The sequence below is a fragment of the Mytilus californianus genome, unplaced genomic scaffold, assembly GCF_021869535.1.
Source record: "Mytilus californianus isolate M0D057914Y unplaced genomic scaffold, xbMytCali1.0.p SCAF_6, whole genome shotgun sequence".
Classification (NCBI taxonomy): Eukaryota; Metazoa; Mollusca; class Bivalvia; order Mytilida; family Mytilidae; genus Mytilus; species Mytilus californianus.
Genome location: NW_026262712.1, coordinates 72762050 through 72788871, shown reverse-complemented (window position 1 = coordinate 72788871; position 26822 = coordinate 72762050). Strand labels below are relative to the sequence as shown.

Genomic DNA, 26822 nt, shown 5'->3' with positions numbered 1-26822 from the left:
AAGTATCTTTATATAAATGTACTATAACAAGTATTATTATGGTTACACCAAAAACCGGGGGTGATCTCAGGTGCTCCGGGAGGGTAAGCAGATCCTGCTCCGCATGTGGCACCCGTATTGTTTCTCGTGTAAGTACAAACCCGGTGATAAGTCTAATTCGGTAGGTCACATTTTAGGAAAAAATAACGGGATTTTGGTTACGAAAATTGGAACTAGCCGTCTTCTTCTGTGAAACAGATATTCCATAACGGTCAACCAACTCGTGATGGTGTCTGTAAAATTTTCGAAATCACCACATGGAACTAATGGTTTAATAGCGTTCTTGTTATCGCCCTTATCAGCAAACCTCGAGCTCTATCAAGGAAATCATGATAGGAAATACAAGCTCTAGAATATCTTATCAACTGGAAGATATACACTCCATATGCAGGCGCTATAAATGATCTGAATAAGTTCAGACAGTCATGTCAAGTGGGCGGAGGACATTTTAGCGCACTGATAGGACATTTAAGCGAAAAAAAATCGGACGGTTTAGCGGAAAGGTATATAACCAATTTTGGCGCCAGATGGTTAACCCATTTTAGCGAAAAGTGAAATTATCAATGCCCAACAATGAGTTTGACTATTCTTTTGGTATATTCCGCTTCCACTGAACAGAATCATAATAAACTTGTTAGTGATAACCTCTTACAATATCCTTACCGAGTGCTGTTACTTTGGTGCCGATTCATATACAAATATGACCACCAAGTCATTTTTTTGCATTTTGATTTGCAGACCGTAGAAAAACTTCTCAAGAACGGCTGGTGCAACCAAATTTGACAGATATGTTAAGCCGCCTTTAAAGGATCAGCATATAATATAGAACAGAAAAATTAAACATTAATTTCATGTTTTAAACTGTATTTTTGTCAAGCCTGTGAGACATAGGGATCCTACAGGGTCGGTGGCGTCGTTATAATTAGGTTCAGTCTGGTTTAAAGTTTTTTAGACCGTGATCAATTATTGTTACTTTGTTAAACATTCATGGAATTTTATGAGACTAGACATAAGCTTTTTAGGATCAAAAGACAGTATCCATAGCAGAATTCTGATTTTTTATTGATTTCCCGCATTTCACTGATTAAAGGACTTTAGTATTTTTTTATTTATTTTTTTTTTGCAGATAAGATTTAGATTACATTCTGGGTTTTTTTATACATCGTTAACTTTGTAAAACCTCTTAGAATTTTATGGAACTTACAGTCTGTGTTTTTGCTGAAATTAACGAACCTAGTTTTTTTGCGGTCAACATTACACTTTTACGCTGACGGCAACAATTGCAGCCAAGACATATTTACGCGGAAACCTTTACGAGCTTTTGAGTACTCAAGTCTCGCTCTTTTTTATCTCAATCAGATTAAAAATCAACGCCCTGAAAAAGAGCGTACAATAAAAGTCAGTTTAAGGTAGATGGGGGACTAATATATTAATCCATAGAATTTTTTAATAATTTGTCAAAATGTAGTTTATATCATGCTTTGTTCAAAAATATAATAAAAAGTATGGGTCACCAGGCTTTTTTTCACGCTACAAGTTGTGCAAAATTGTCAGATTTTATATAGATTATGCATGGATTAGAAAACCCAATTTTGTGTGATAAAAAGAAAACGACACCATAGATATGAGAAGATAGCTCTAATAATATGCTTTCAGATAAGAAACAGAAAAAATGGGGTCACCAAACTCGTTTTCTTGCTACATAATAAAATAGGTAAATTCACAACACACTCTATTATGATCTATTATAAAAGTTACTTTATCTGAGTTATCTCACCTTATATCTGAGTTATCTACCCTTATGTGACAAAGTTGAACAAAATGAATCAAACAAAAATATCCTTTTTTGTATTGTAATATACAGCCGTAAATATGATAAAACACATGATTTTCTAAATTAACATGAAAAGTCTTACACATGAATTACATACTACTCTCGAAATTTGCACATTTCATTAAAGATCTAGACCGCTGGTTATCTGCCATTTCAACTGAATCCAAGATGGAGGAAGACACCCCAACTACCATAGTTTGATTTTAAACGGTTATTCCAGAAGTTAACATATTCAATTAGATAAAAATGTTTCAGTATTGTCAGAATCTCAACGTAACTACATGAAATTGTAATACTAGTTATAGTAAAAAAAAAAGAATCAAGCGTTTTCTGAAATTAACCCTATTGATGATTAAAATACTCAAAATCACGATCCTGCCTCTTTTTGGGGAGACGCTAGAATTCAAAGAGACAGTTAGGGCAACACACACATTTGTATGTCAATATATGTTCTTCAACAATAGATATGTGTCTAGTTCCTCTTGACGGGATTTGAACAATTATTTGTCAGATACCAATTCTTTTTTATTTATTTTGAAATTAAATGTATAAAATCTTTATTGGATGGATATAAAAGTGTATTCGTCTATCAAGTTTTGACAATTGAATTGATTGATTAGATTAGTGACTTAATGACATCTCAATAGAAGCCATGTGTTTTGTGAGAAAATAAAATTTTGAAATGATCTTCCAAGCCAAACTTGTAGATTAATCAACTGTTTTTAAACCCCTAATTAGATTGAAAATCAAAACAAAGCACTGAATATGAAACAAACAGTATACGCCCTGATAGAAAAAAAATAATGAGAGAGAGAGAGAAAAAAAACAAACATATAACTTGTGTTATTATGAATATTACAATAAACTGTTCAAGTGCAATGTTTCCAATGAGTTTCTTAAACTATTATACTATGTTCCATACGCGTAAGAACCCCAGAACGCTAAAACTAACAAGCTGCCAAGAAAACAGAATACGTCGTGTAAATGAATTAGGATCAAATAGTTTCGAGAAATAGTTTATCGAAATCTAACAACATTTAATATTTTATTCAGAGTAGAAAATTTAAAAACAAATTTTATAGATAATAAATCAACGAACAAAAGTGAAATATATTCAAATCATACTACTTCTTTTGGAGGCATAAGCAAATGTACAATATTAATACGTAAATGTAGTTGAATTTATTATTGCTAGAAAGATGATGTGAGGTACAGTACGTCAATGAAAAAGCAGCCCAACATCGAAAAAAATATATCCTCAAATGGTCAACATACGGTTTAAAACAATAGGCAAATGTCTAATGGTCATTTTGAGAGATCTGTAAATCTTTTTGCTAGTCCTTTTGATTTTTTGCCAAAAAAAAGTTTGAAATTAAATGAGCTAGATTTGTGAAAGTCAATTTGGGTGATTTGATTAGTGCCTTAATAACTTAATTGCATCTCAGTGGAAGCCATGTATATTTTGTGTGAAAAATAAATTGAAATGATCTCCCAAGCCAAACAACCTGATTGGAGTAATTGAAATTTTGAAGATTAATCAACTATTTGCTCAAAATCTTAATTGGATTGGTAATTAAAAGGACACACTCAACATGAAAGAAAGAGTATTCCCTCTGAAAAACAAGCTTGACAAAAAATAAAAATAAATTAATAGTTAAATATTCCCAATAAAATGTATTCAATGATTGCAATGTATAAGCAAACAATTATATAATTTGAATAAAACAAAAAATAAACCCATATAAAAACTTTATATTGATATGGAAAATATAAATTCATGTATTACAATAAATCATAAGCCATGAGAAGTATAAGTCCAAATGAAGCCAATACAAATATGTCATTTCAGGAAAACCCACCAAAATCACATGATAATTTATCTCAACTTATATTCTATACTATTTTTTACTATTGCCCAGTCAGTTTTATAATTGAACTTTTCCGAATCAGTTATCCCAGAAATATAACAAAAAATACAATGTAAAACCGTCATGATTATTCGGATAGTGCAGTCCCAATTTCATCATTTTTTTCCTCTGATTTTATTTTATCATTGCACAATAAACATTCCATTTTTATTGATTTTCTATTATCTAATACACAAGTATTATGGTCTGAAGTCTCGGCATTGAAACTTTCCAAACAGAGTTTTATATTAAACACATGCTTGTAATAAATATTTCAGGTAGCAAAAGTATACGCTAGAGAAAGTTTTGACTCTCCTAAAAGCTTTTAGCTTCTAGAAAATGGCAGAAATGAAGAACAACAAAAAAAGTAGTGTTCCATTAATTTATTTGTAATATCCAAGTCATTTTTATCTTACTTCATTCGATATGTTTTCTGTTTTGTTTAAATTGTTATCACTATTTTATTTACCACCTTCCCGTTTATTTTTCACTATTAAAGGATTATAGCGTTTGATAAACTCAATTTTTTATATATGACTATTTTATGAAAAAGTCATTTTTCCTTTTTTTGTCTGACAGTTTTGTTACAACTACATTTTTTTTTGAAGCGCCCGCAAAAGATTTAAAAGTTCACTTTTGTTTTTTTTTCTTTAGAGCCAATCAAATTTGATTAATTATAATTGTTTGATTAATTTTTGACAAGATTCTTAGTCTTCACTTATTACAAACCAATGAAATGAGATTGTTCAATCTGAGCAATCACGTTACTTTTGATTAGCCAATAGAAACACTGAACAAACCCCAAGCTGACAGGAACATCTCAAATAAATACCCTGTCATTGCTCATTGCCATCATGTCATCTTTTACTCAATGTCTTCCATTTGTGAAAGAAAGTTCTCAAAATTTGATATGGAAAACTCAACTACCAGTGCTGCCATCTACGACCAAGATATTCTGACTCTGACACCAACAACTACACTGTCAGATGTTGTGGCTGCCACCATCCATGACATCAGCAGTGATAATGATAGCTGTTGTCTTGATCAATACCTTGGTACCAATGTCACCAGCAATACAGATCAGCATCTAGATGTTTCAGAATCATCCTGCCAGTATCAGTCTACTGAAGTTCCGCCGCCTGCACATAACAATCATGAACTATCAAGCAACTATGCGTACCACAAGTCATGTCAGTATCAGTCAACTTCAGCTATGGTTACACCAACAAACAAGCGTCGACCATCACCAATTCAGACGACACCTTCATACTTCAGTCCGAATGGCGACAGCAGATTCAACGACTCACTATCTGGTCTACTGGGATCACCACCACCAGACAGCCCGCTTGCAAGCAATCCATTCTTCGGCGATTTGCAGTATGTACTCGCTAAAGAATGTAAGTCTACAACAAACTCAATGCCAGATTCGCTGATGTTGACCATGACAACCCAACCACAGCCAGATGTATTCTACAGAGAACAATTACTTCAGTCAAGGTTCAGCAAGTTGGAGCCAAGATTTCCACAAGACGTCAAACAACTTTCAAACTTTTATCGTTACCAAGCAGCCATCGTAGAAACCGACAGATTTCGCACTCTGCATCAGCAGCCGTATTATGCTGACTACCAAAGATCACTCAACAGATACTTCGATACACAGTTACATCAAATCATGGAAAGAGTAGAGAAGAGTCTGACACTTCTGGAGGAGTCTACAACTGCCGTCCGGCAACAACCATCCATTATCAAACCACGACCACAACTATCAAAGAAAGCCATCCGGGTAATGGAAGACTGGTACGAAAATCATCTTGAACATCCATACCCATCAGGAACCGTCATTGATCACATAGCAGTGCAGGGTAATGTTACAGTCGAGCAAGTAAAGAAGTGGTTCGCCAACAAGAGGAACCGCAGTAACAACACACGTACATTGACAGAGATTGCACGTCAGAAACGTCGCCGTGCTATGCAGAAAATGTTATAAACTACAAAGTGACTATCAAACTATTAATCTAGTGCTACTGTTTGTTAATGTTATTGCTTATTGTTAATGATTTGATAATACTGTGTGAAATGAATAAATATGAAACTGAAAATCGTATTTTGTTTAGGTATAATTTTAAGATCTTGAGTTTGCACTGTGTATTCTTCGTGGATAATGCTACTTAACAGTCCACTACTGCAAATAACATCTCATGTTAATTTACTCAAAACCAACCTACACTACATCGAAATCTTTACACTAACTTTAGTTCAGTTGGGGTCTACAACACTTAAAAGCTTTACGTTGTTGACATCCCACACTGTAGTTTCAACCACTCTTTGAAATCAGAATTGTGAAAATCTCTTGGAGAAATGGAACTAAAATGGATACAAACAAAAGGATATGTAGGGCTTACGATAATCAGACAGCAACCCGACGACACAAATTACCATAAAAACATGGAGGTTATCTTAATGTGATCTTGATTTACTAACATCTACCTCATTTGGTCTCTATGGATTGTTGTCTCATCGGTAATCATAATAAATCTCCTTATTTTTCATATTCAACAATATACAGTAATATCAAAATCGTCGCCAGTCCAAAAAGATTTCATCAAAATGAACAGAAACTATTTGGAATTTTCACTGCTAAGCATACATTTATATTTACTTAAATACATTAACATAATTATATACTACGCATTCCTCACTCACAAAAAAAACTAACATGACATAACCACATGTGTGCTGAAAGTGGTGTCATACACCAACAACCAATCACAATTTTATTCAACCAAATAATGATTAAGTTGTTAGTAGTTCAACTTCCAGTGGTAAATATATCATGCATATTAATGACGAGAACGACGATCATTAACTTTTGAAGTGATGATCATTCAGGCATAAAACCCTGACTGACAGTCTATCGTTAAGATTGTGTCATCACATATACTATACACAGAGTGTGAAAGTGCATAACAGCCCGCACAAGGAATTGTCCCCGACAGGATTGTTACCAAATCCCCACAGTTTGTTATAAAGTTAAGTGATATCGTACAAAGCAACCTGATAATTTAGGGTCTTACATTTTAACCTCATTGGGATGGTAGCTATATATATAAAGCGATGTTGATAATATTTACCCATCATTATAAAAATTAGATACACGATAGATGAATAAAACGCAAGATTGGTTTTCTTAAAAAGAAGAGTAGAAGAGTTGATTATTCACGACAGATCTAAACATATATGTCGAATCTTTTCGAAAATGGACACATATGATAAAAAATCACATAATCAACACCAGGAAACTACCATAACAAAGTAACTCGCCCCTCTATGTTCAATAATAGTGAACTAAATTGTCCCACAAGTAAATCTAAAATCTGCTCCAGTGAAGGATAAAAAATCGTTAGCCACAATCTGTTTGGAGTGTGAACATTCTGATTTTCCATGATAGATGCTTATACAACGATATAACAACATGAAACTATGGTCGCCTGGTGTCCAGAAGTTATCATAGATTACGCCCACATAAAATACCCATAAGTTGTAAAGCTTCATGTTACATGTAAGATAATCAGATACACATGGTCACTGAAAAATCTTTTGGTCGAAGAAAGACGAGGTACACCACTTAACACGAAACCGACAAATAAAGAATGAGCTATATTTACTCAACCAAACAAAAACTATGAATGGAAATGAGAAACCGAGATGTGAACTCAGACGTAAACACTTAACTAAAGTCAATGAAGCATGAAATTTATCAATTCGTTGATGAAATATTTTTGTATTGATGCTGCCACTTTATATTCCACACCCGGCAACATGCATATTTTCACTAGTTTTAAATTATCCTATTGCTGGTAATTACTGATATACAAACCCATTTTAAACTTATTCAAAGCCAATGAAGCGTGAAATATAGGTCTCTCTTTTGTTTTATTTTACGTATAGCTGAAAATCTGCGAAATATCATCTTCGCTAGCCAAGTGTTACGATCCACTCCCCTCCTCTCCACGTGGATCGTAACCCTTGGCTAGCGAAGATGGCGAAATATAGGCCGTCTTTGATATTCAAATTCAACTTGGTTTCAGTATTTTTCCAATGCTTAACTTCTAAATAAAACAAGCAATAGTGGCGATACATTTTTTCAATCCGTCTTCTTATATTATGACATATAACACTGCTAACACAAGCAAGCCCATGATTTTCCTTGATGTAGATGTCACATTTTATAGAGGTAACAGCTAGATGTTTTGAAAAAAAATATCGTTTTTAAGATTTATCAGTTGAGGAAACTGTAAATAAAAATGATCATTTACTTATACTCGAAGGAGGTCAATAAATGTACTATTATCACAGAGGGTCTGATTGGTGTCCACAATTTCTATATTCTTTAAATTTTATGGAATTTTTTTCTTTTTCTTAAAAAATTACGCCATTTCTGCAAGAATCTCCTGAAAATGATTTGTGTTTGCCAGATTTTCTCAAATTGTACAATTTCTTTATTCTGTACATCCTTCATTACTGTAATCAGTATTTTATTACCTTATTATTTTATTTTCCACAGTTATTCCTTATAGTATTATACCTCATTATTCTCTGTTGCGTCTCTGTTTTTTCTTCAAAATGACATTTTGCTCTATTTATAATATTTTGGTCATTTAATAGTTCTCCCAATCCGTAAACCCAACCAGACCCTCATATAAAACATTTTGTTCTGCCATTGAAATTATAACTTAAGGGATGACAATTTAGAGGACCATGACGATTTTTGTGACAAAATCGCCTTGTTTTAACAGATTTCTTCTTTACGGAATATTTCAGTAGTCCGTCTCCGAAGCATATTTAGTTGTCGTTTCCGGTTTCACTTTCGTTTTGTTGGTTTTGGTTAGTTTCCATTTCCACAAATTCTTACTTAATACTACAGACTATACAAGAAAATATCGAAATTGAGAGGTCAGTATACATACATGTAGCTGTAAAACCGTATAAGATATATCTGTAACAATGACTTAAGTTAAACGTAGCTGTGACTGTGAATGTAGACATGGGACATTATATATAATTTACTATTAGTTAGTTTAAACATACTTATTTATAGTGGATTGGGAAACAAGTTATTACGACTTGTATTAATCCCTTTCCACTTTGCTGGTGGGAATGCTGCCTTGTAGCGGCATTAGCCTGCTCTTTTTTGAAATCAACAAGGGTGTCTTGTACGTGCAAGACCCAAGAGATATTGCTCTTTAACATATATGTATATATCTCTTAACAAGGGTCAGCCATTTATCGTCCCCTTCCAACGGACTGTTTCTCAAGACCATACTCGCAAATGGTGACAAGGGAGAGCTGAAAATTCAGTCACTGAAATTTTCTCCTTGGAACTCGGTTCGAACCAGGAACCCTTTGTGTTTGTAGTCTGATGTGCTAACCATTACACCACAGCTCTCACTTTTTACTTTTAGTTATACATTTCCCAGTGTAAACTATTAAGACTATGATATGCATATGAGGCACACCATCTATGAAATGTGGATGCTAAGCAGCCATCCATTAACATCCTCTATGAAATACTTTCAAGAAATAAAACAAACACAACACTAATCAGTAATTTTCTAGCTACATATATAACTGAAAAAATTTAAAGCAACATATTTAGACCCATTATTCCATAATTATATAAACATAAGTATAAAAAGTTTACAATATATATCAATTTACACTTTGAACACCATCACAATCATGACAATTATTATGTACTTTTTGAAGAATTAAGTATATTGTCATATTTGATTTGATAAGATAGTTTGATTCATTTAATTGATTTAAAAAGTATTGTTTTTGCTTTATTCAGGATGAAACCAAATTAACAATTAATGCAATTTAAGCCAAGGTTCTATTTTGAAAGTGGGTCTTATTTATACTTTGTAAATGGTATGTTTATGTATCTATTCATTGCAGTACTGAATTGCCAGTCATGGGTCCTCTATTGAAAATAAATGTTATTTTATCTTATGCAGTGTTTTATAATGTATCTATTCATTGTGGTACTGAATTGCCAGTCATGGGTCCTCTATTGAAAATAAATGTTATTTTATCTTATGCAGTGTTTTATAATGTATCTATTCATTGTGGTACTGAATTGCCAGTCATGGGTCCTCTATTGAAAATAAATGTTATTTTATCTTATGCAGTGTTTTATAATGTATCTATTCATTGCAGTACTGAATTGCCAGTCATGGGTCCTCTATTGAAAATAAATGTTATTTTATCTTATGCAGTGTTTTATAATGTATCTATTCATTGTGGTACTGAATTGCCAGTCATGGGTCCTCTATTGAAAATAAATGTTATTTTATCTTATGCAGTGTTTTATAATGTATCTATTCATTGTGGTACTGAATTGCTAGTCATGGGTCCTCTATTGAAAATAAATGTTATTTTATCTTATGCAGTGTTTTATAATGTATCTATTCATTGCAGTACTGAATTGCCAGTCATGGGTCCTCTATTGAAAATAAATGTTATTTTATCTTATGCAGTGTTTTATAATGTATCTATTCATTGTGGTACTGAATTGCTAGTCATGGGTCCTCTATTGAAAATAAATGTTATTTTATCTTATGCAGTGTTTTATAATGTATCTATTCATTGTGGTACTGAATTGCCAGTCATGGGTCCTCTATTGAAAATAAATGTTATTTTATCTTATGCAGTGTTTTATAATGTATCTATTCATTGTGGTACTGAATTGCTAGTCATGGGTCCTCTATTGAAAATAAATGTTATTTTATCTTATGCAGTGTTTTATAATGTATCTATTCATTGCAGTACTGAATTGCCAGTCATGGGTCCTCTATTGAAAATAAATGTTATTTTATCTTATGCAGTGTTTTATAATGTATCTATTCATTGTGGTACTGAATTGCCAGTCATGGGTCCTCTATTGAAAATAAATGTTATTTTATCTTATGCAGTGTTTTATAATGTATCTATTCATTGCAGTACTGAATTGCCAGTCATGGGTCCTCTATTGAAAATAAATGTTATTTTATCTTATGCAGTGTTTTATAATGTATCTATTCATTGTGGTACTGAATTGCCAGTCATGGGTCCTCTATTGAAAATAAATGTTATTTTATCTTATGCAGTGTTTTATAATGTATCTATTCATTGTGGTACTGAATTGCCAGTCATGGGTCCTCTATTGAAAATAAATGTTATTTTATCTTATGCAGTGTTTTATAATGTATCTATTCATTGTGGTACTGAATTGCCAGTCATGGGTCCTCTATTGAAAATAAATGTTATTTTATCTTATGCAGTGTTTTATAATGTGACTTATTACAATTGATCTTATGGGACAAAACAATTGAAATGGATGAAGAAAAATGTACAGTTGATGAACTTCAAAATGTGATCACTGCTCCAACTGGTGGACTTACAATGTTACCATCAACTGCTTATGATGAAGTATATCCAAATCTATATCTTGGAGAGGAGTAAGTGAAAAATACTGAGGATTCATAATTATTTGTTGGATACCAATTTTTTCATGGATTTCATTAGTACAGGTTAACCACAAATTCAAATGTTTAACAAATTACAAATTTTCTATAGGCTTTGTATGCAGATCTCAGAAACCATAAAATCAAATATCCAAGAAAATGGGAGTTTTAAAAAGTCCATAAATATTGATACCCACGAAAATAAATGAATCCACAGTAGTAGTGATTTAATGCATCAGTCATGATTTTAAAAGTTTTATTTAGGTAAGCCATTCAAGTAAGTCAGGGGCGGATCCAGCCATTTTCAAAGGGGGGGGGGGTCCAACTATATGTCCCCATTCAAATGCATTGATTCTCCAAAAAAAAGGGGTTCCAAGTTGAAGTTGAACTTCCAACCCCCGGATCGGCCACTGTAAGTGACACCATCTGTTATTTAATTAGCATCAAACAATACAATATGGTCCATATTTAGTTCTGACAGAGATGTTTAAAAAAAGGCCAATATGATTTTTTTTGAATTAAAGGTGAAAAAATCCTTGATTTTGTTTACTGATTCAAGTTTTGTTGATGCCTATAATGTTTTTTTGTGGTCAGTTTTTTCAAACATCTTTAATATTAGCAGCTTCATAGATGAGTTAAATTTTTATTCATTGTCAAAACATTGAATAAAATTGAGAATGGAAATTGGGAATGTGTCAAAGAGACAACAACTCGACCAAAGAGCAGATACCAGCTCATGGCCTCCAATAGGTCTTCAAAACAGCGAAAAAATGCAGCACTTGGAGGCAGGCTTTAAATGGCCCCTAAACAAAAATGTATACATTATGTACTAGTTCAGAGAAATTGGACATCACACTTAATTCGGAAACTTATGTAAAATGTAAAAAAACATACAAGACTAACAAAGGCCAGAGGTTCCTGACTTGGGACAGGAGCAAAAATGTGATGGGGTTCAACATGTTTTGTGAGATCTCAACTCTCCCCCTATACCTCTAGCCAATATAGAATAAACAAACACACAGCAATACATATAGTAAAGCTCAGTTTAAAAGAAGTCTGAGTCTAATGTTAGAATAGGTAACAGAAGAAACTAACAAAATGACAATGATCAACATAAATTAACAAAGGACTTAACTAGCAGTAACTGACATGCCAGCTCTAGACTTCAATTAAACCGATTTGAAAGATTATGTCTTCATCATATGAAATTTAATAACAATCCCTCCTGTTAGGGGTTTAGTATCATACCATCATAAAAGATATATGAGAAGAAAATAATCTGCATCATGCCAACAACTGGTTTTAGAATATTTTATGTTTATTTCGAATGAAAAAAGTTTGTAACTTTTTATTTCACAGTACAATAGCACTAAGCAGAGTAGGCCTGAGAAATTTAGGAATAACTTATCTGCTTAATGTGGCACAGGGGGATTCCAGGTACCATGTGAATGCAAATGATGTTATGTACCATAAAGTTAACATCGAGTATATGGGATTAGAAGCTACAGACCAAATGAACTTTGACCTTTCCATTTATTTTGAGAAAGGTGCCAATTTTATAGAAAAGGGATTAAAAAGTGGAGGTAAAGTATAATTATCATATATGGTTATTGGGTTCATTCCTCCTATTCCCACTTTTTATAAATCTGGTAAGAAAAGTTAAAATTTCATGTGGGAATAGGGGGAAAACTTGTGCAAACAAAGGATTATACTGAATAAACATTGTTTAATCAACTTTTAATTGACAAGTGTTTTTTTGTATAGATAATAGGTTATATTTGTATGTGTATGAATTCTGTGTTTTTAATTTAGATAAATTGTATTTTAACTGAAATAGTTTTCCAAACTATAGTATATTAATTCTGTGCAAGAAAAAAGTGTCCAAAAATTGAGCTCGAAAATTTGCCAAAGAGCTACACTGCAAAATGTAATGAAACTCATCACCAATCTCGTTGCATTGACATATATTACAATATCTATAGTTACGTTCAATTTTATTCCATCTACCAGTCTTAACCATATGCAGCTGTATATATAAAGACATGGGATAAATACCAAGTTCACAATAAATCATAAAATTAGGTGTCGACTTCTTAAGATTAAATGATAATTTACAAAATTTTAAATGCACTCTTTCTATAATATCAGTATTACTGAAACCCCAAATCTCACATCCATATAGTAGGATTGGCTTCACAATTTTATCAAAGAGATCATATTGAGTTTTTACTGACAAGTTGTGCAACCTCTCCTTTTTCAATACTTCATACATTGCTTTATTTGCTTTTCGAACTAAAATTTTCTTAGCACTCATAAAGCTACCTGTTCTTGAAAAATTAAACAGCGTTAAAACAAATCAAACATTGTAGCACACACATTAGAAATTCAATGTATATAAGTCTTTTAAAGTTTATTAATCTATTCAAGTACATGGAAATCTTGCAAGATGGGAAAGTTTGTTTTAATAGCAACTATCATCAATTTATGTGTTCGGATGACAATTTTTTAGGTTTACAAATTCAATGATTTTTTAATCTTACTTCTATTTATCTGACATAATTATTTATTTTAAGGTAATTCTTTGAAGAAGAAAAAACATATTACAAACAAACAGTGTATTATTTTTTTGTAAATAATATACTTAAACAGTGTAAGAAATATGTTTTCTTTTAAAAAAAATACAGGTAAAACTTAGGTGAATTCTTAATTAACCTTGATTGTTATAAAAACAAATTATTTATCAAAACATCTATTGTTATATGCATGTGGGAATAGAAGGAATAGTGATTTTTAAAAAGTGGGAATAGGAGGAAGACACCGGTTATTGTTTGTAATTTATAAGTAGAGCTCAAATGAAATTATAAAATTGGAAATTTCAGGCAAGTGAATGGAATAATAGTTTATAGCTGTTAAACCAATATTGTGGTACCTTGCCAGTCTAACAAGAAAGTGGACTAATACCTGGTGAAAGCTTTAGTTAATTGAATTTTTTTTTTATTAATTCAGATTATTTCCTCGTACAGATTATTTATAGTGAGAATCTCTAATCTTTTAATTAAACCATAGGTCACTCATTCTTTAACACCTAGTTTCTTGTACAGAGTTTAGTTTAATTTACAAGTTACAATCTGTTCAAAGCGAAATCTCTAAAGTTAAGTGGTTGTACAATGTATTGTTAACATTTTCAGAACCTGTTTACACACATTGTAACTCAAACTTCAAGCTTTTAGTTGAAGGCACAAACTTTTTGAAATATTTAAGGCATAATATAGGTTTAAGAATGAAAACTCAATTTAATACAAATTAATTTAAGTCATTTTTGCTTCCAGGAAAAGTAATGGTAAATTGTAAGCAAGGAGTAAGCAGATCAGCAACGTTGGTTCTTGCATATCTTATGATAAAATGTCACATGACAGCAAAAGAAGCAGTGAGAACAGTCAGAGCTAAGAGAGAAATTGATCCAAATGAAGGATTTCTACAACAGATCTGTGATTTAAATGAAAATCTCAAGAAAGCTGGACATTTTGATATATCATCAAGTTGATGAGTAGACAATTCTTAATTTGAATAGTTGAACATAAAGACGTGCATAATATTATTTTTTTTCACTTAATATGTAACAATTGTTTTAGGCAGTCAGTGGGCCCCACTAATGAAAATTTCTGGATCCGCCATTGAGCTCTCCCAGAAAAAAGGGTAAATGGTGATGGCAGGGGGGAACGGGAAATTTAATCAGAAGCAGATTTAGAGGGGGGGCCAGGGGGCCCGTGCCCCCCTTTTCTGGGAAAAATTTGGTTGATTATATAGAGAATCACTGAAGCATGACCGGAGCGGGCCCCCATTTATGAAAATTTCTGGATCCGCCAATGTTAATATCCCTGTCAGGAGATCCCTCTTTAAAGTAGGACTGCTAAAATTTTGAAAAAAACCATTGGGAGGCTTCTTTCTGATATTTGAATAGTTGACACCCTTGCACTTTGTTTAAAATAATTAATGCTAGTATTTTAATTTGTTTTCTACTTCTAAGGGGGAAAAACCTTTCCTTTTATTTTTTCAATCTCCTTTCATGCGTTATATTCTTTATGAAACTTTTAAATCATGGTTGATGTGAAGTGATCTCAGAAATGGAATGTTCTCAAATTATATTAATTAATGTCCAAGAGAATACTACCTTTACATTTTGTACCTTTATTTACACTGTATTTCTATAAAAACAATGTGCAATTGTTTATTCTTTTTATTTGTCAATATACAACTTTCTATTTGTAACTTTTTGTAGTTAATATTGACCAACACTGACAATATTATTACATTTCTGCATGCAAATTAAATGATGTTTTTAGTTTGTGATATAAAAGAACAAATACAGACATGAATACAATTGGCACTCTTATACATCTTGAGTTCAATAGGGTGTAGGATCTTATAAAAATATATTGTGTGCAAGTGCACGACACGAATGACAGCTTCCATATAAAATATGATATGTTATTATGTCATAGTAAGAACTGATTGATGACATTATTTAGTTTGATTAACTCATGGTCAATCGGTGTAACTCATTCATAAAGAACAACTCAAAATTGGTCCATTTAAGAATATTTGGTATATGTCCAGACAAAAAAGTTAAGTATTTGGTTTGTACAGATTTCAGTTTATATCAGTTCAACCTACATTTCATTCCGTACTAAGCTTGCTTCAAATGAACATCAAAATGGGTTTTGCTCATTGTTAAAGGCAGTATTGTGACCTATTGTTGCTTATATCCACATCATTTGATAGTAGTACTATATTGTCACACTATAGCAGTGGAACATAGCAAGCAAAGCACATGATGAATGTTTTATCTGTAGATATAAATGAATGCAACAGACATGTGAAATTACTGTTCATTCTACAAATTAGTTTACATCAATATAAAAACTGCCATGGCAGATACAGTACATTTAGAAAGCACTAGAAATTGATGGCTACTATGTGTTCAGTAGCAAATACTGTATGCTTACAATACACACTATATACATGTCAATTTGATATAAATTTACCCTGTTTTGAACTTGAACCGCTTTTGAACAGTCTGCAGAAAGATATAGCACCCTGTGTTGACTAGTCTTTCTCTTACTCCTAAATGGCAAATGCTTGGCCGAGAAACAGCAAAAACAAATTTTTTAGTCTTTGTTTTTCCCTAGCAAGGAATAACAAGAGTGCACACGCTGAAATGTCTCGCCTTCTTTACTAACCATTGATTTTATGTTGATAGTCCTAAATACAAAGCTTTACTACAAGTAACACATAAATTTAACATGGTCCAAGAAAATGAGGTCAAGGTCAGATAAACCAAACGAGAAATACATGTACACCTTACAATCATTCAATAAACCAAACATAGTTGACCTTTTGCTTATTGTTTCTAAGAAACAGTCTTAAATAAGAAAACTTAACATTGACCAATGAACCATGAAAATTAGGTCAAGGTCAGATGAACCATGCCAGACAGACATGTACACCTTACAATCAATTTAGGCATTAAATAAAGTTGACTTATTGCTTATAGTATCTAAGAAACAAACTTAACCATGAAAACTTAACATTGACCAATGAACCATGAAAATGAGGTCAAGGTCAGATGATACCTGCCAGACAGACATATACACCTTACAATCCTTCCATACATCAAATATAGTTGATCTATTGCTTATAGTTGAAGAAAAACAGACTATAACACAAAAACTTAACACTGAGAAATAAGCCGTGAAAATGATGTCAAGGTCAAATAAAACCTGTGAGACTGACATGTACATCATAAAATATTTCCATACACCATTTATAGTTGACCTATTGCAAATAGTATTAGAAAAAAAGACCAAAACTCAAAAACTTAACTTTGACCACTGAACCATGAAAATGAGGTCAAGGTCAGATGACACCTACCAGTTGGACATGTACACCTTACAATCATTCCATATACCAAATATAGTAGACCTACTGCTTATAGTATCTGATATGGACGACCATGAAAACTTAACCTTGTTCACTGATCCATGAAATGAGGTCAAGGTCAAATAAAAATTGTTTGAAGGGCATGAGGACCTAGCAAGGTATGCACATACTAAATATAATTATCCTATTACTCATAAGAAAGAAATTAACATTACAAAAAGTGTTGACTTTTTTTCAAGTAGTCACTGAACCATGAAAATGAGGTCAAGGACAATGGACATATGACAAACAGAAACTTCTTAACATAAGGCATCTATATACAAAGTATGAAGCATCCAGGTCTTCTAGCTTCTAAAATATAAAAGCTTTTAAGAAGTTAGCTAACACCGCCGCCGCCTTAGTCGCCGCCGGATCACTATCCCTATGTCGAGCTTTCTGATAAAAATCGCAGGCTTGACAAAAACGAGCCATCTTACACTTAATTAAAAAACACTTTATAAATTTGTATGTACAAAGTGCTGTTGTGGATGTACCTTCATCAGAAACGCTAAGATCCAAAAATGTTGAAAGCCAAGATTATGTCAGGAGCTATAATTTTATGACAAGCTTTTAAGAAGTTAGCTATAATTTTATGACAAAAATGGAACGAAAAAGAATAGCCAAATGCATCTAAGGTCAACTTTGCGTTAGGTAGTTGGAACCTTAATTTCTTATTAATGTCAAATAATTTAACAGAGAATTAAGACAAGAGTGCACACGCTGAAATGTCTCGCCTACTATACTGACCATTGATTTTATGTTGATAGTCCTACATATAAAGTTTTACTACAAGTATCACATTAACATTTATGATCCAAGAAAATGAGGTCAAGGTCAGATAAACCAAGCCAGAAATACATGTACACCTTTATACAATCCCTCCATACACAGAATATAGATGACCTATTGCTTATAGTATAAAAGAAACAGACCAAACCATGGAAATTCTATATTGACCAATGAACCATGAAAATGAAGTCAAGGTCATTTGAACCCTGCCAGACAGACATGTACACATTAAAATCATTACAAATATAGTTGACCTATTGCTTAAGGTATCTAAGAAAAAAAGTTAACCAGGAAAACTGGACATTGACCAATCAACCATGAAAATGAGGTGAAGGTCAGATGATACCTGCCAGACAGACATATACACCTTACAATCATTCTATACACCAAATATAGTTGAACTATTGCTTAAAGTGTAAGAAAAACAGACCAAAACACAAAAACTTAACATAAGCAATGAACCATGAAAATGAGGTCAAGGTCAAATAAAACCTGCCAGCCTGACATGTACATCATTAAATATTTCCATACACCAAATATAGTTGACCTACTGCATACAGTATTAGGAAAACAGACCAAAACACAAAAACTTAACATTTAGCAATGAACCTTGAAAATGAGGTCAAGGTCAAATAAAACATGCCAGACTGACATGTACATCGTAAAATATTTCCATACACCAAATATAGATGACCTACTGCATACAGTATTAGAAAAACAGACCAAAACACGAAAACTTGAACATTGAGCAATGAACCATGAAAATGAGGTCAAGGTCAAATAAAACTTGCCAGACTGACATGAACATCGTAAAATATTTCCATACACCAAATACAGTTGACCTATTGAATACAGTATTAGAAAAACGGACCAAAACACAAAAACTAAACTATGACCACTGAACCATGAAAATGAGGTCAAGGTCAGATGACACCTGCCAGTTGGACATGTACACCTTACTATCATTACATACACCAAATATAGTAGACCTATTGCTTATAGTATCTCAGATATGGACTTGACTAGAAAACTTAACCTTGTTCACTGATCCATGAAATGAGGTCGAGGTCAAGTGAAAACTGTCTGACAGGCATGAGGACCTTGCAAGGTAAGCACATACCAAATATAGTTATCCTATTACTTATAGTAAGAGAGAATTTAACATTCCAAAAAATCTGAACTTTTTTTTCAAGTAGTTACTGAACCATGAAAATGAGGTCAAGGACATTGGACATGAGACTGACGGAAACTTCGTAACATGAGGCATCTATATACAAAGTATGAAGCATCCAGGTCTTCCACCTTCTAAAATATAAAGCTTTTAAGAAGTTAGCTAACGCCGCCGCCCCCGCCGCTGGATCACTATCCCTATGTCGAGCTTTCTGCGACAAAAGTCGCAGGCTCGACAAAAAATATGTTATAAATCAGGTCAGTACACAAGCACTTAAAACTAAGGCAGTGAAAAGGGGGAGAGAATATATCTGAGGCTAAAACTCCCTTGAATAATTTTGAATGTTGCTGGATTGTTTTTTTATGCTATTTTATGCACTTTATTAAAGGTCTTGCTCTGACTATTTTATATTTTGATGACCTAACCTTCATCTTTGAAAATACCATTTGAAGGTTAATTCAATAAAGTGAGCTAAAAAAACAATGAAATTTCTACCATATTTTATCAAATAACAACAACTACAAATATTTACCTTTACTAATCATTCACAATACTTAACTACATTTTAGCATCATCAATGTTGCAGTAACTTGTCTCTATATTTCTAACAAAAAATAGCCTCAATACATAATCTAATAGAAAACAACTACAGCTGAAATTTTACATTTTCAAGATAAATTTTCATAATCTGTTTGACATATATCTCAATACAATCTTTTCATTCAGTAATGGACTTGTTTTGAAAGAGCTGCTTTCAAAGATGATTTGTGGATTAAAATTACAAAGTAAAATTCCTTCTAATGTACAGTTTGTCATTTTACAGATTAAAATTTTTGGTCTTATTAATAACGCTGCCATACAATAGAGTTTCTTCCCTTGACCTATCAAACACCAAAATGATCATTAATAGCTTCAATTAGATCAGCCTTCTTTTTACTTGCTGGAGTGATTCCTTGTTTCTTACATACTTCCTGTAACACAGCAACTGTAAGTTTGCCCAACTATAAATACAAAATAAAACTTTTTAGCAAGTATTTATTTTCATTAAAACCAAAAATAATTTACAAAATCAACTTTTAATGGAAACAGGGAAGACATAGTGTGAGGCAAATAAAAATATCAAAATCTTTTTCTATTAACAGTTCTGACAAATGTACATTTTTTAAACAAAATTACATTCAGGCAAATTACTGTAAATTCAGAAATTATTGTGAGGTTTTTATGAATGATGCACAATACTCTGACTTGGTCAGTATCGCAATAATAATTCACAGTCTGATACATTAATCTGTATACAGCTTGTCCTGAAATTGCAATTATTGATCTTGAATTATGGTTGCTCATGTCAAAATCCCAATAATTTTTGAATTTACAGTAACTGACAAATGAGAAAGTGATTTTCTATATTTTGTATTGATCAATTGAGGTGCACACCAAATTAAACCCTTCATTACATTGTACCATAAGGCAGAGAAATAATTAATACCAGTAGTAGTTACATTGATAAAAAATATGCAACAACCAATATGAAATTGTATATATATAGATTCTACCACTGCATCGAGTGTGATACAATATTTATCCACTCGAGACAGTTAAATTTTCAAATTTAAAACACGAGGCTCCCCGAGCGTTTTAAATATTTAAAATTTAACTGTCGAGAGTGGATAAATATTGTATTACACGAGATTTGGTGGTGGAATCTGTTTCTCTAATGATTTTCAAACAATACGCAGGCAAACTTATTCCTTCTTTTCGAATGATCTGCAAAAAGATGTGTTCTATCTATGTGACGTCATCAGGCATGGTCGCCTTTTTTCATGACATCACAATAGGAAATTAAGAGGAAAGCAAGAAAATTCGACGTCATAATCAGATTGATTAAGAATGAAGAACTGAGATCAAACGAACCACACGTTGATTAAAATTTTTTTATACAATGGGTGCAGAAAGGGATAAATTGACGAAGAATTAGAGAAATATATTTACCCTTCCATTTTCAGCCTCTGTTTTAGCATCCAACAATGCCAATGCCCCATCAGTCTTGGCTTTCTTAGCAGCTGGGTCTGCAGCAGCTCCTGCTTTCTACAATGTTAAAATAATAGCAATATTATTATTTAGCTGCATTATATTTATATACCTGGAAATTTTTAGTGCCATATAACTGACTGGTATTTAAGTTTTGACTTCTCTTGTAATTCTATTTTATATTTTATACAATGTGTAAATAACTAGAGACCTCTTATTTGATTAAGTTTATTAACTTATTTTTATTTTAAATTATCTCCCTTTATTGCAAGAGTCAATTCTGAATTCACAAGCTTTGTGGAAAATAGGACAAATAGTTATGAGAATCTGTGCTTAAATTGTGAAAATGAATGCTATACATTAAAATTAGTCCACTGCCATTGATATTTTTTTTAAAAATATAACATTCTTTAAGTAGTACATAGTTCATTGCAAAGATAACAACAAGACCAATACTGGGTCTGGACCCGTGTACGGTAGCTGCATGCAATTGATTGAGGTAGAATGTATACTGAAGCATAACTGAAAAATCTCTTTCACTGATGCCAAGAAAATATTGACGAAAATTTTTTGGTAAAATGAGTATTATAAAATTTGAAAGTATTGGCAAACAGAAAGTGGCTACACAGCAGACGTAAAAATTGCTTACTTGCTACAACGCAACATTATCAAGCTGCAGACATTCCCTTCAATAGGAGCTGAGAAAACTTTGACAAAAATTTTCCCTTATACAATAAGTGTTGTAAAATTTCAAACTATCGGCAAATAGGAAGATGATACATGGCAGATGATAAAATTGCTTACTCGCTACAACTCAACATTATCAAGACCAAATATTGAAACATTACGTTCAATTTGCTGCCAAGAAGACTTTGATGAAAATTTTTCTAGTATGATGAGTGTTGTAAATTTTCAAAAGTATCAGCAAACAGGAAGTGGTTAAGCGGCATATGTAAAAATTGATTAATTGCTACAACTCATTATTATCAAGGTGCATACCAAATATTAAATCATTCCCTTCAATAGCAGCAGAGAAAACTTTGACAAAAATTTTCCTTGTACAATGAGTGTTGTAAATTATTGTGGATTCTATACATGGATTTTCAGTTTTATTAACCTTTAAAAATTATACAGGGAAATATTTGTTAAATATTAATTTGAGGTCTGTATTGTCATTTTCTACTTTTATTATAAATTTTTAACTAAATGTCCAATCAGCATTTTCAAATTTAAGAGATTATGCTCGATTAACTTTGTCCTGTCACAAAATGTAGCCAAAATAGAAAATCAAATTTTGAACAAAGATATTATTACTTGATCCTTCACTATGTATCTAACAAGTTTATATTTTCCATTAGTAAATGCCAAAAATTATTCTGATAAAAAGCTACACATGGTAAGCACAATTCTGTCAAGTCAGCTAGTTTAAACTTGTGTAGCCATTAAGTAGGAATGTGGTCACTGTAAAATAAATACTTTTAACATATAAGATACATACCCTTTTCTTTCCCGGTTCATATCCAGCAGGAAATACAAGATCTTTAAATTCATCTATCAACTTTCCTGCTCTCTTTGTCATTCCTGCATCATTTGGCACTGAAATAAAGTTACTTTACAGAGAACTAACTACAAATACACAGACAATTTACATTGCTTTTATTTGTTTTAATATAAACTTGACATTGATATGTCTCACCTTCTAGTAATTTTGATAGTATAATGCAAATATTAAATCCAAATGGCAATATTTAAACATGTAAACTATGCAAAACATTCAAAGTCAATAAACCATGATTTATGGCACAGGACCAAATAGCCCAATGGAAATGAGATATGCCAATGTTTATAAAACTGCATACCAAATTCCTTGACTTATCATAAATGCTTCCTTTTACAATAACCTAAACACAAACTTTAATTTGTAAATAATGTAAAACTTTCAAAGTCAATGAACCATGCTGAGAAGGTGGGGCCATATTCTCATCATGGAAAAGAGACTTGCAAATGCTAATACAACTCCATAATAAATATCATTGACTTAACATTAGCGATTCTTTTTAAACTGACCTAATCACAAACTAATACATGTAAAATTAGCAAAAGTTTTAAAGTCAATAGACCCTGGCTAAGGGGGTGAGGCCAAATATTCCCCATGGAAATGAGATGTGGCAATGCTAATACAACTGCATACCAAATATTAATGACCTACCACTATTGGTTCCCCATAAACTGACCTTACAACAAACTAATATATTGTTGATGCCACCATCGTTAGAAACAGCATGCCCAAGTCTTGCTTTTTGACTCCATCAAGGCAAGTAAAACTAAATGTGTTGGCACAACATGAAAGCATCAGACTGCAGTTGTATTGTAAAAAAAGTTCTTTAACCAGAATTATAGGTTGCACTTTGTAAATACAGCTGTTTCTCAAACCACGCCTCTTTTGGGGAGATATTTAATATTCATAGGTATATTAATTTGTTAACGTACTGGTTCCCATTGATGATCTCTGTGTTTCATCTCATAGAGACATCACTTGGGAATGTAACCAGTATAGATAAACATGGTAGCGGCTAAATTTTAATTCTTAGGAGGTCCAAAAATGGAGGTATGGGTAGTATAGAATTTTAGTATAAGTTTAAACTCTTAGAAGTTCAGGGCATATAAATGTTGAAAATATGCCGCACAGCCCTATATTTTGACCTTTGAATAAAATAGTAGTGCATATAAACTTTCCGTTCTGGGATATTATTTTTCACGAAACTTCATAGTAAAAGTGTCACAGTTTTAGCCGCAAAGGGAGTTCCTATGGGAAATTGCATTGTCTGTATTTACAGAATTGCAACCTATATAGGGTTAAAAAATAGAACATACAGAATTTCACAAAATCTGGTTTATCTCAGAGATTTTAAAGAATTTAACTCAAATATGAAGTTTTATAAATATTTCATGAAGATTGAGAAAATCCTGGGCCTTAACTATGATGACTCAGCATAAATTCACAGTTTACAGTATGCATGGTTTACTTAAAGCCCTGAATTCAAAATAAATTCATAATATATGCCTATTTGTAATTTAAATTGTTTAGAAGTGCTTATATTTACTCTTCGCAGTAATTGCAACTCATTGATCCTTCCTAAATATTTCTGGTGGGGTGTTTTTGTCCTGTCGATAACCCAAAAGTAAGCCGTAACGCCTAAATGTGCTTTTTTGTGACTGCGGCATAAAAAAGTACAAGCTAGAATTACAAAAAGACCTCAGTAAAACTTACAATAGTGTGTTCTATCCTAAATATGTAGTAAATATTTCACATTGCTAGAAACAGGGAAAAAAATTAGGAAATGTGAGGCCCCAGGGGCAAAAAACAGAGGAAAATGCCTACCCCTGAGTCATAAAACAGATAATTTAACTTGTAAATGTTATGATTTTTTTATTTCAAAGGTCTTTTATAAAGTAAACAATAACTGTGCTAGGAAGTTATGCAAAAATCAGATGTAAGCAGTCATTTCAATCAAACTTTTAGTGAATTTATGCACCAGACTGATATCTTCATAAATACAACTTTTGCAAATATGCCTTTGTTTAAACACTTCTAGGACATATATTAACTAACTTATGTTAGATATATGGTTAGGGATGATACTGTTGTGACAAGAATTCTAAACTGACCATTTGAGGCAGAAATTGTGAACTTTCATTGACAAATAGGCATACAGTAAGATGTGGACTGGAGACACAGGCAGGATTGGATACTTTGTATAATCTTGAATGTTGGAATGCTTAACTACTAAACAATACATTTATAGTATTCTAAAATGCTTTCAATTTGTTATCAGAATAGTTTCAAACAGGTTTTAGACAGTTCATGTCAGAAAACATGCACATAGGGTAAGCTGGCAATAATTAGAGTCTTGTTTTCAAAATCTTTAAAAAATTGAAACAGGGGTAGGGGTATAAAATGTACTGTAAAAGGAGACTTAGAGTATATGCAGTGATCTCTTTAAGGCTATAATTCTGATAAATAAGTATTGTTGTGAGAAAAAGTGTTTTTAGAGAGTTTTCTATTTGAATAAATGTTTGTATAGGTTGCACTTTGTAAATACAGCTGTTTCTCAAACCACGCCTCTTTTGGGGAGATATTTAATATTCATAGGTATGTTAATTTGTTAACGTACTGGTTCCCATTGATGATCTCTGTGTTTCATCTCATAGAGACATCACTTGGGAATGTAACCAGTATAGATAAACATGGTAGCGGCTAAATTTTAATTCTTAGGAGGTCCAAAAATGGAGGTAAGGGTAGTATAGAATTTTAGTATAAGTTTAAACTCTTAGAAGTTCAGGGCATATAAATGTTGAAAATATGCCGCACAGCCCTATATTTTGACCTTTGAATAAAATAGTAGTGCATATAAACTTTCCGTTCTGGGATATTATTTTTCACGAAACTTCATAGTAAAAGTGTCACAGTTTTAGCCGCAAAGGGAGTTCCTATGGGAAATTGCATTGTCTGTATTTACAGAATTGCAACCTAAATGCAAACTGGGTCATTAAAAACTAATGTTCCAAAAATCAGTTTAAGATGTGAAGGCATTACAGAAAGTCAAGAAAAGTACATTTTTCATGAACTTAGTCCATGAGAGGTAATTCTGCCAAAAGTAAATTAACCTCAATGAAATGTAAACTCTGTAAGTCATCCAAAATCAGATCAATATCTACAGCCATAAGATGGACAACTGTTTTCAGAATGAATGCATTATGATGGGAGGACAAGTGTAACACAAGAATCCTTGGTAATTTAGTAGCAGGGGTATAAAATATGCACAATTCTTTCAAATAAAAGGCTTAAATAAGAAAATAAAAAATATAATCAATGTAACAAACAAAACACCAAAATTTCCTATATTATCTCCCTTCATCTGTTATATTACTAGTATGGCCTTAACATATAATAATAACTGCTGTAATGCATTCCCAGTGCCATTACATAATACAAGTCGTTTTTTAGCTATTTTTATTTTTGTGGTTTTATAAACTAGATCTTAAACACTATATACAAGGCTATTAATTTTTTAAGGGAGAGACTTTTAGAATAGAACATTAGAATAACAACTCAAAATATAATGAAAACTAAACACACACAAAGAGTATCAGATTTTTGGTTATATGTTTCATAAGATTAAAGTTGCTGTTCTTACTTGTATAATCCACCATTTCTTCAGGTTCATCTCTGTCCAATGCCAAAGCTTCTATATTCCTCCAGTATTTCTGTAATACTGGGTTTTCAAAGCTTTCACTGTTGAAGGTAAATGCTAACTTTTTTATCATATCCTTTGCTTTGTCTATCTGTTCTGTATTTGCTGGAAAATTAAAGTAAAAAGAAATAAATTTTCCATATTTTTTTTCAGATTACTAATAGTAGAATCAGGGTTCAAAGATCAAAATTATGTTCAAGTTCATGGTCAGTAAATGTATTGTCAGTGAAATTAAGCACAAAATAGTCCTATTAGCCTGTAATCCTGAATATGACATGAATATTGAACCCAAAAAGGTCCAATTATTTTATCCTG

The 26822-nt window shown here is 32.2% G+C and overlaps 4 protein-coding genes across 6 annotated transcripts in view; 2 read left to right on the top strand and 2 right to left on the bottom strand.

Moving 5' to 3' along the window:
- LOC127705870 (3-oxoacyl-[acyl-carrier-protein] synthase, mitochondrial-like) overlaps positions 1-26822 on the bottom strand; it is a 273875-nt gene that overhangs the window by 215638 nt on the left and 31415 nt on the right. The window lies entirely within an intron of this gene.
- Positions 4691-5767, top strand: LOC127706607 (uncharacterized). The gene has a single exon (XM_052211262.1). The coding sequence runs from the start codon at positions 4691-4693 to the stop codon at positions 5765-5767; it is 1077 nt and encodes a 358-aa protein (XP_052067222.1).
- On the top strand, positions 8634-15554 carry LOC127705884 (dual specificity protein phosphatase 3-like). The gene is made up of 4 exons (XM_052210248.1): positions 8634-8733; positions 11103-11279; positions 12645-12868; positions 14615-15554. The coding sequence occupies exons 2-4, from the start codon at positions 11155-11157 to the stop codon at positions 14827-14829; spliced, it is 564 nt and encodes a 187-aa protein (XP_052066208.1). The 5' UTR covers positions 8634-8733; positions 11103-11154; the 3' UTR covers positions 14830-15554.
- Positions 19708-26822, bottom strand: part of LOC127705866 (X-ray repair cross-complementing protein 5-like) — a 58535-nt gene continuing 51420 nt past the window's right edge. The window contains exons 17-20 of the mRNA XM_052210218.1: positions 26451-26612; positions 22751-22848; positions 21214-21309; positions 19708-20225 (exon numbers count right to left, since the gene is read on the bottom strand). Of these exons, the coding sequence (XP_052066178.1) occupies positions 20109-20225; positions 21214-21309; positions 22751-22848; positions 26451-26612 (473 nt within the window). The 3' untranslated portion in view covers positions 19708-20108. The remainder of the gene's footprint in view (positions 20226-21213; positions 21310-22750; positions 22849-26450; positions 26613-26822) is intronic.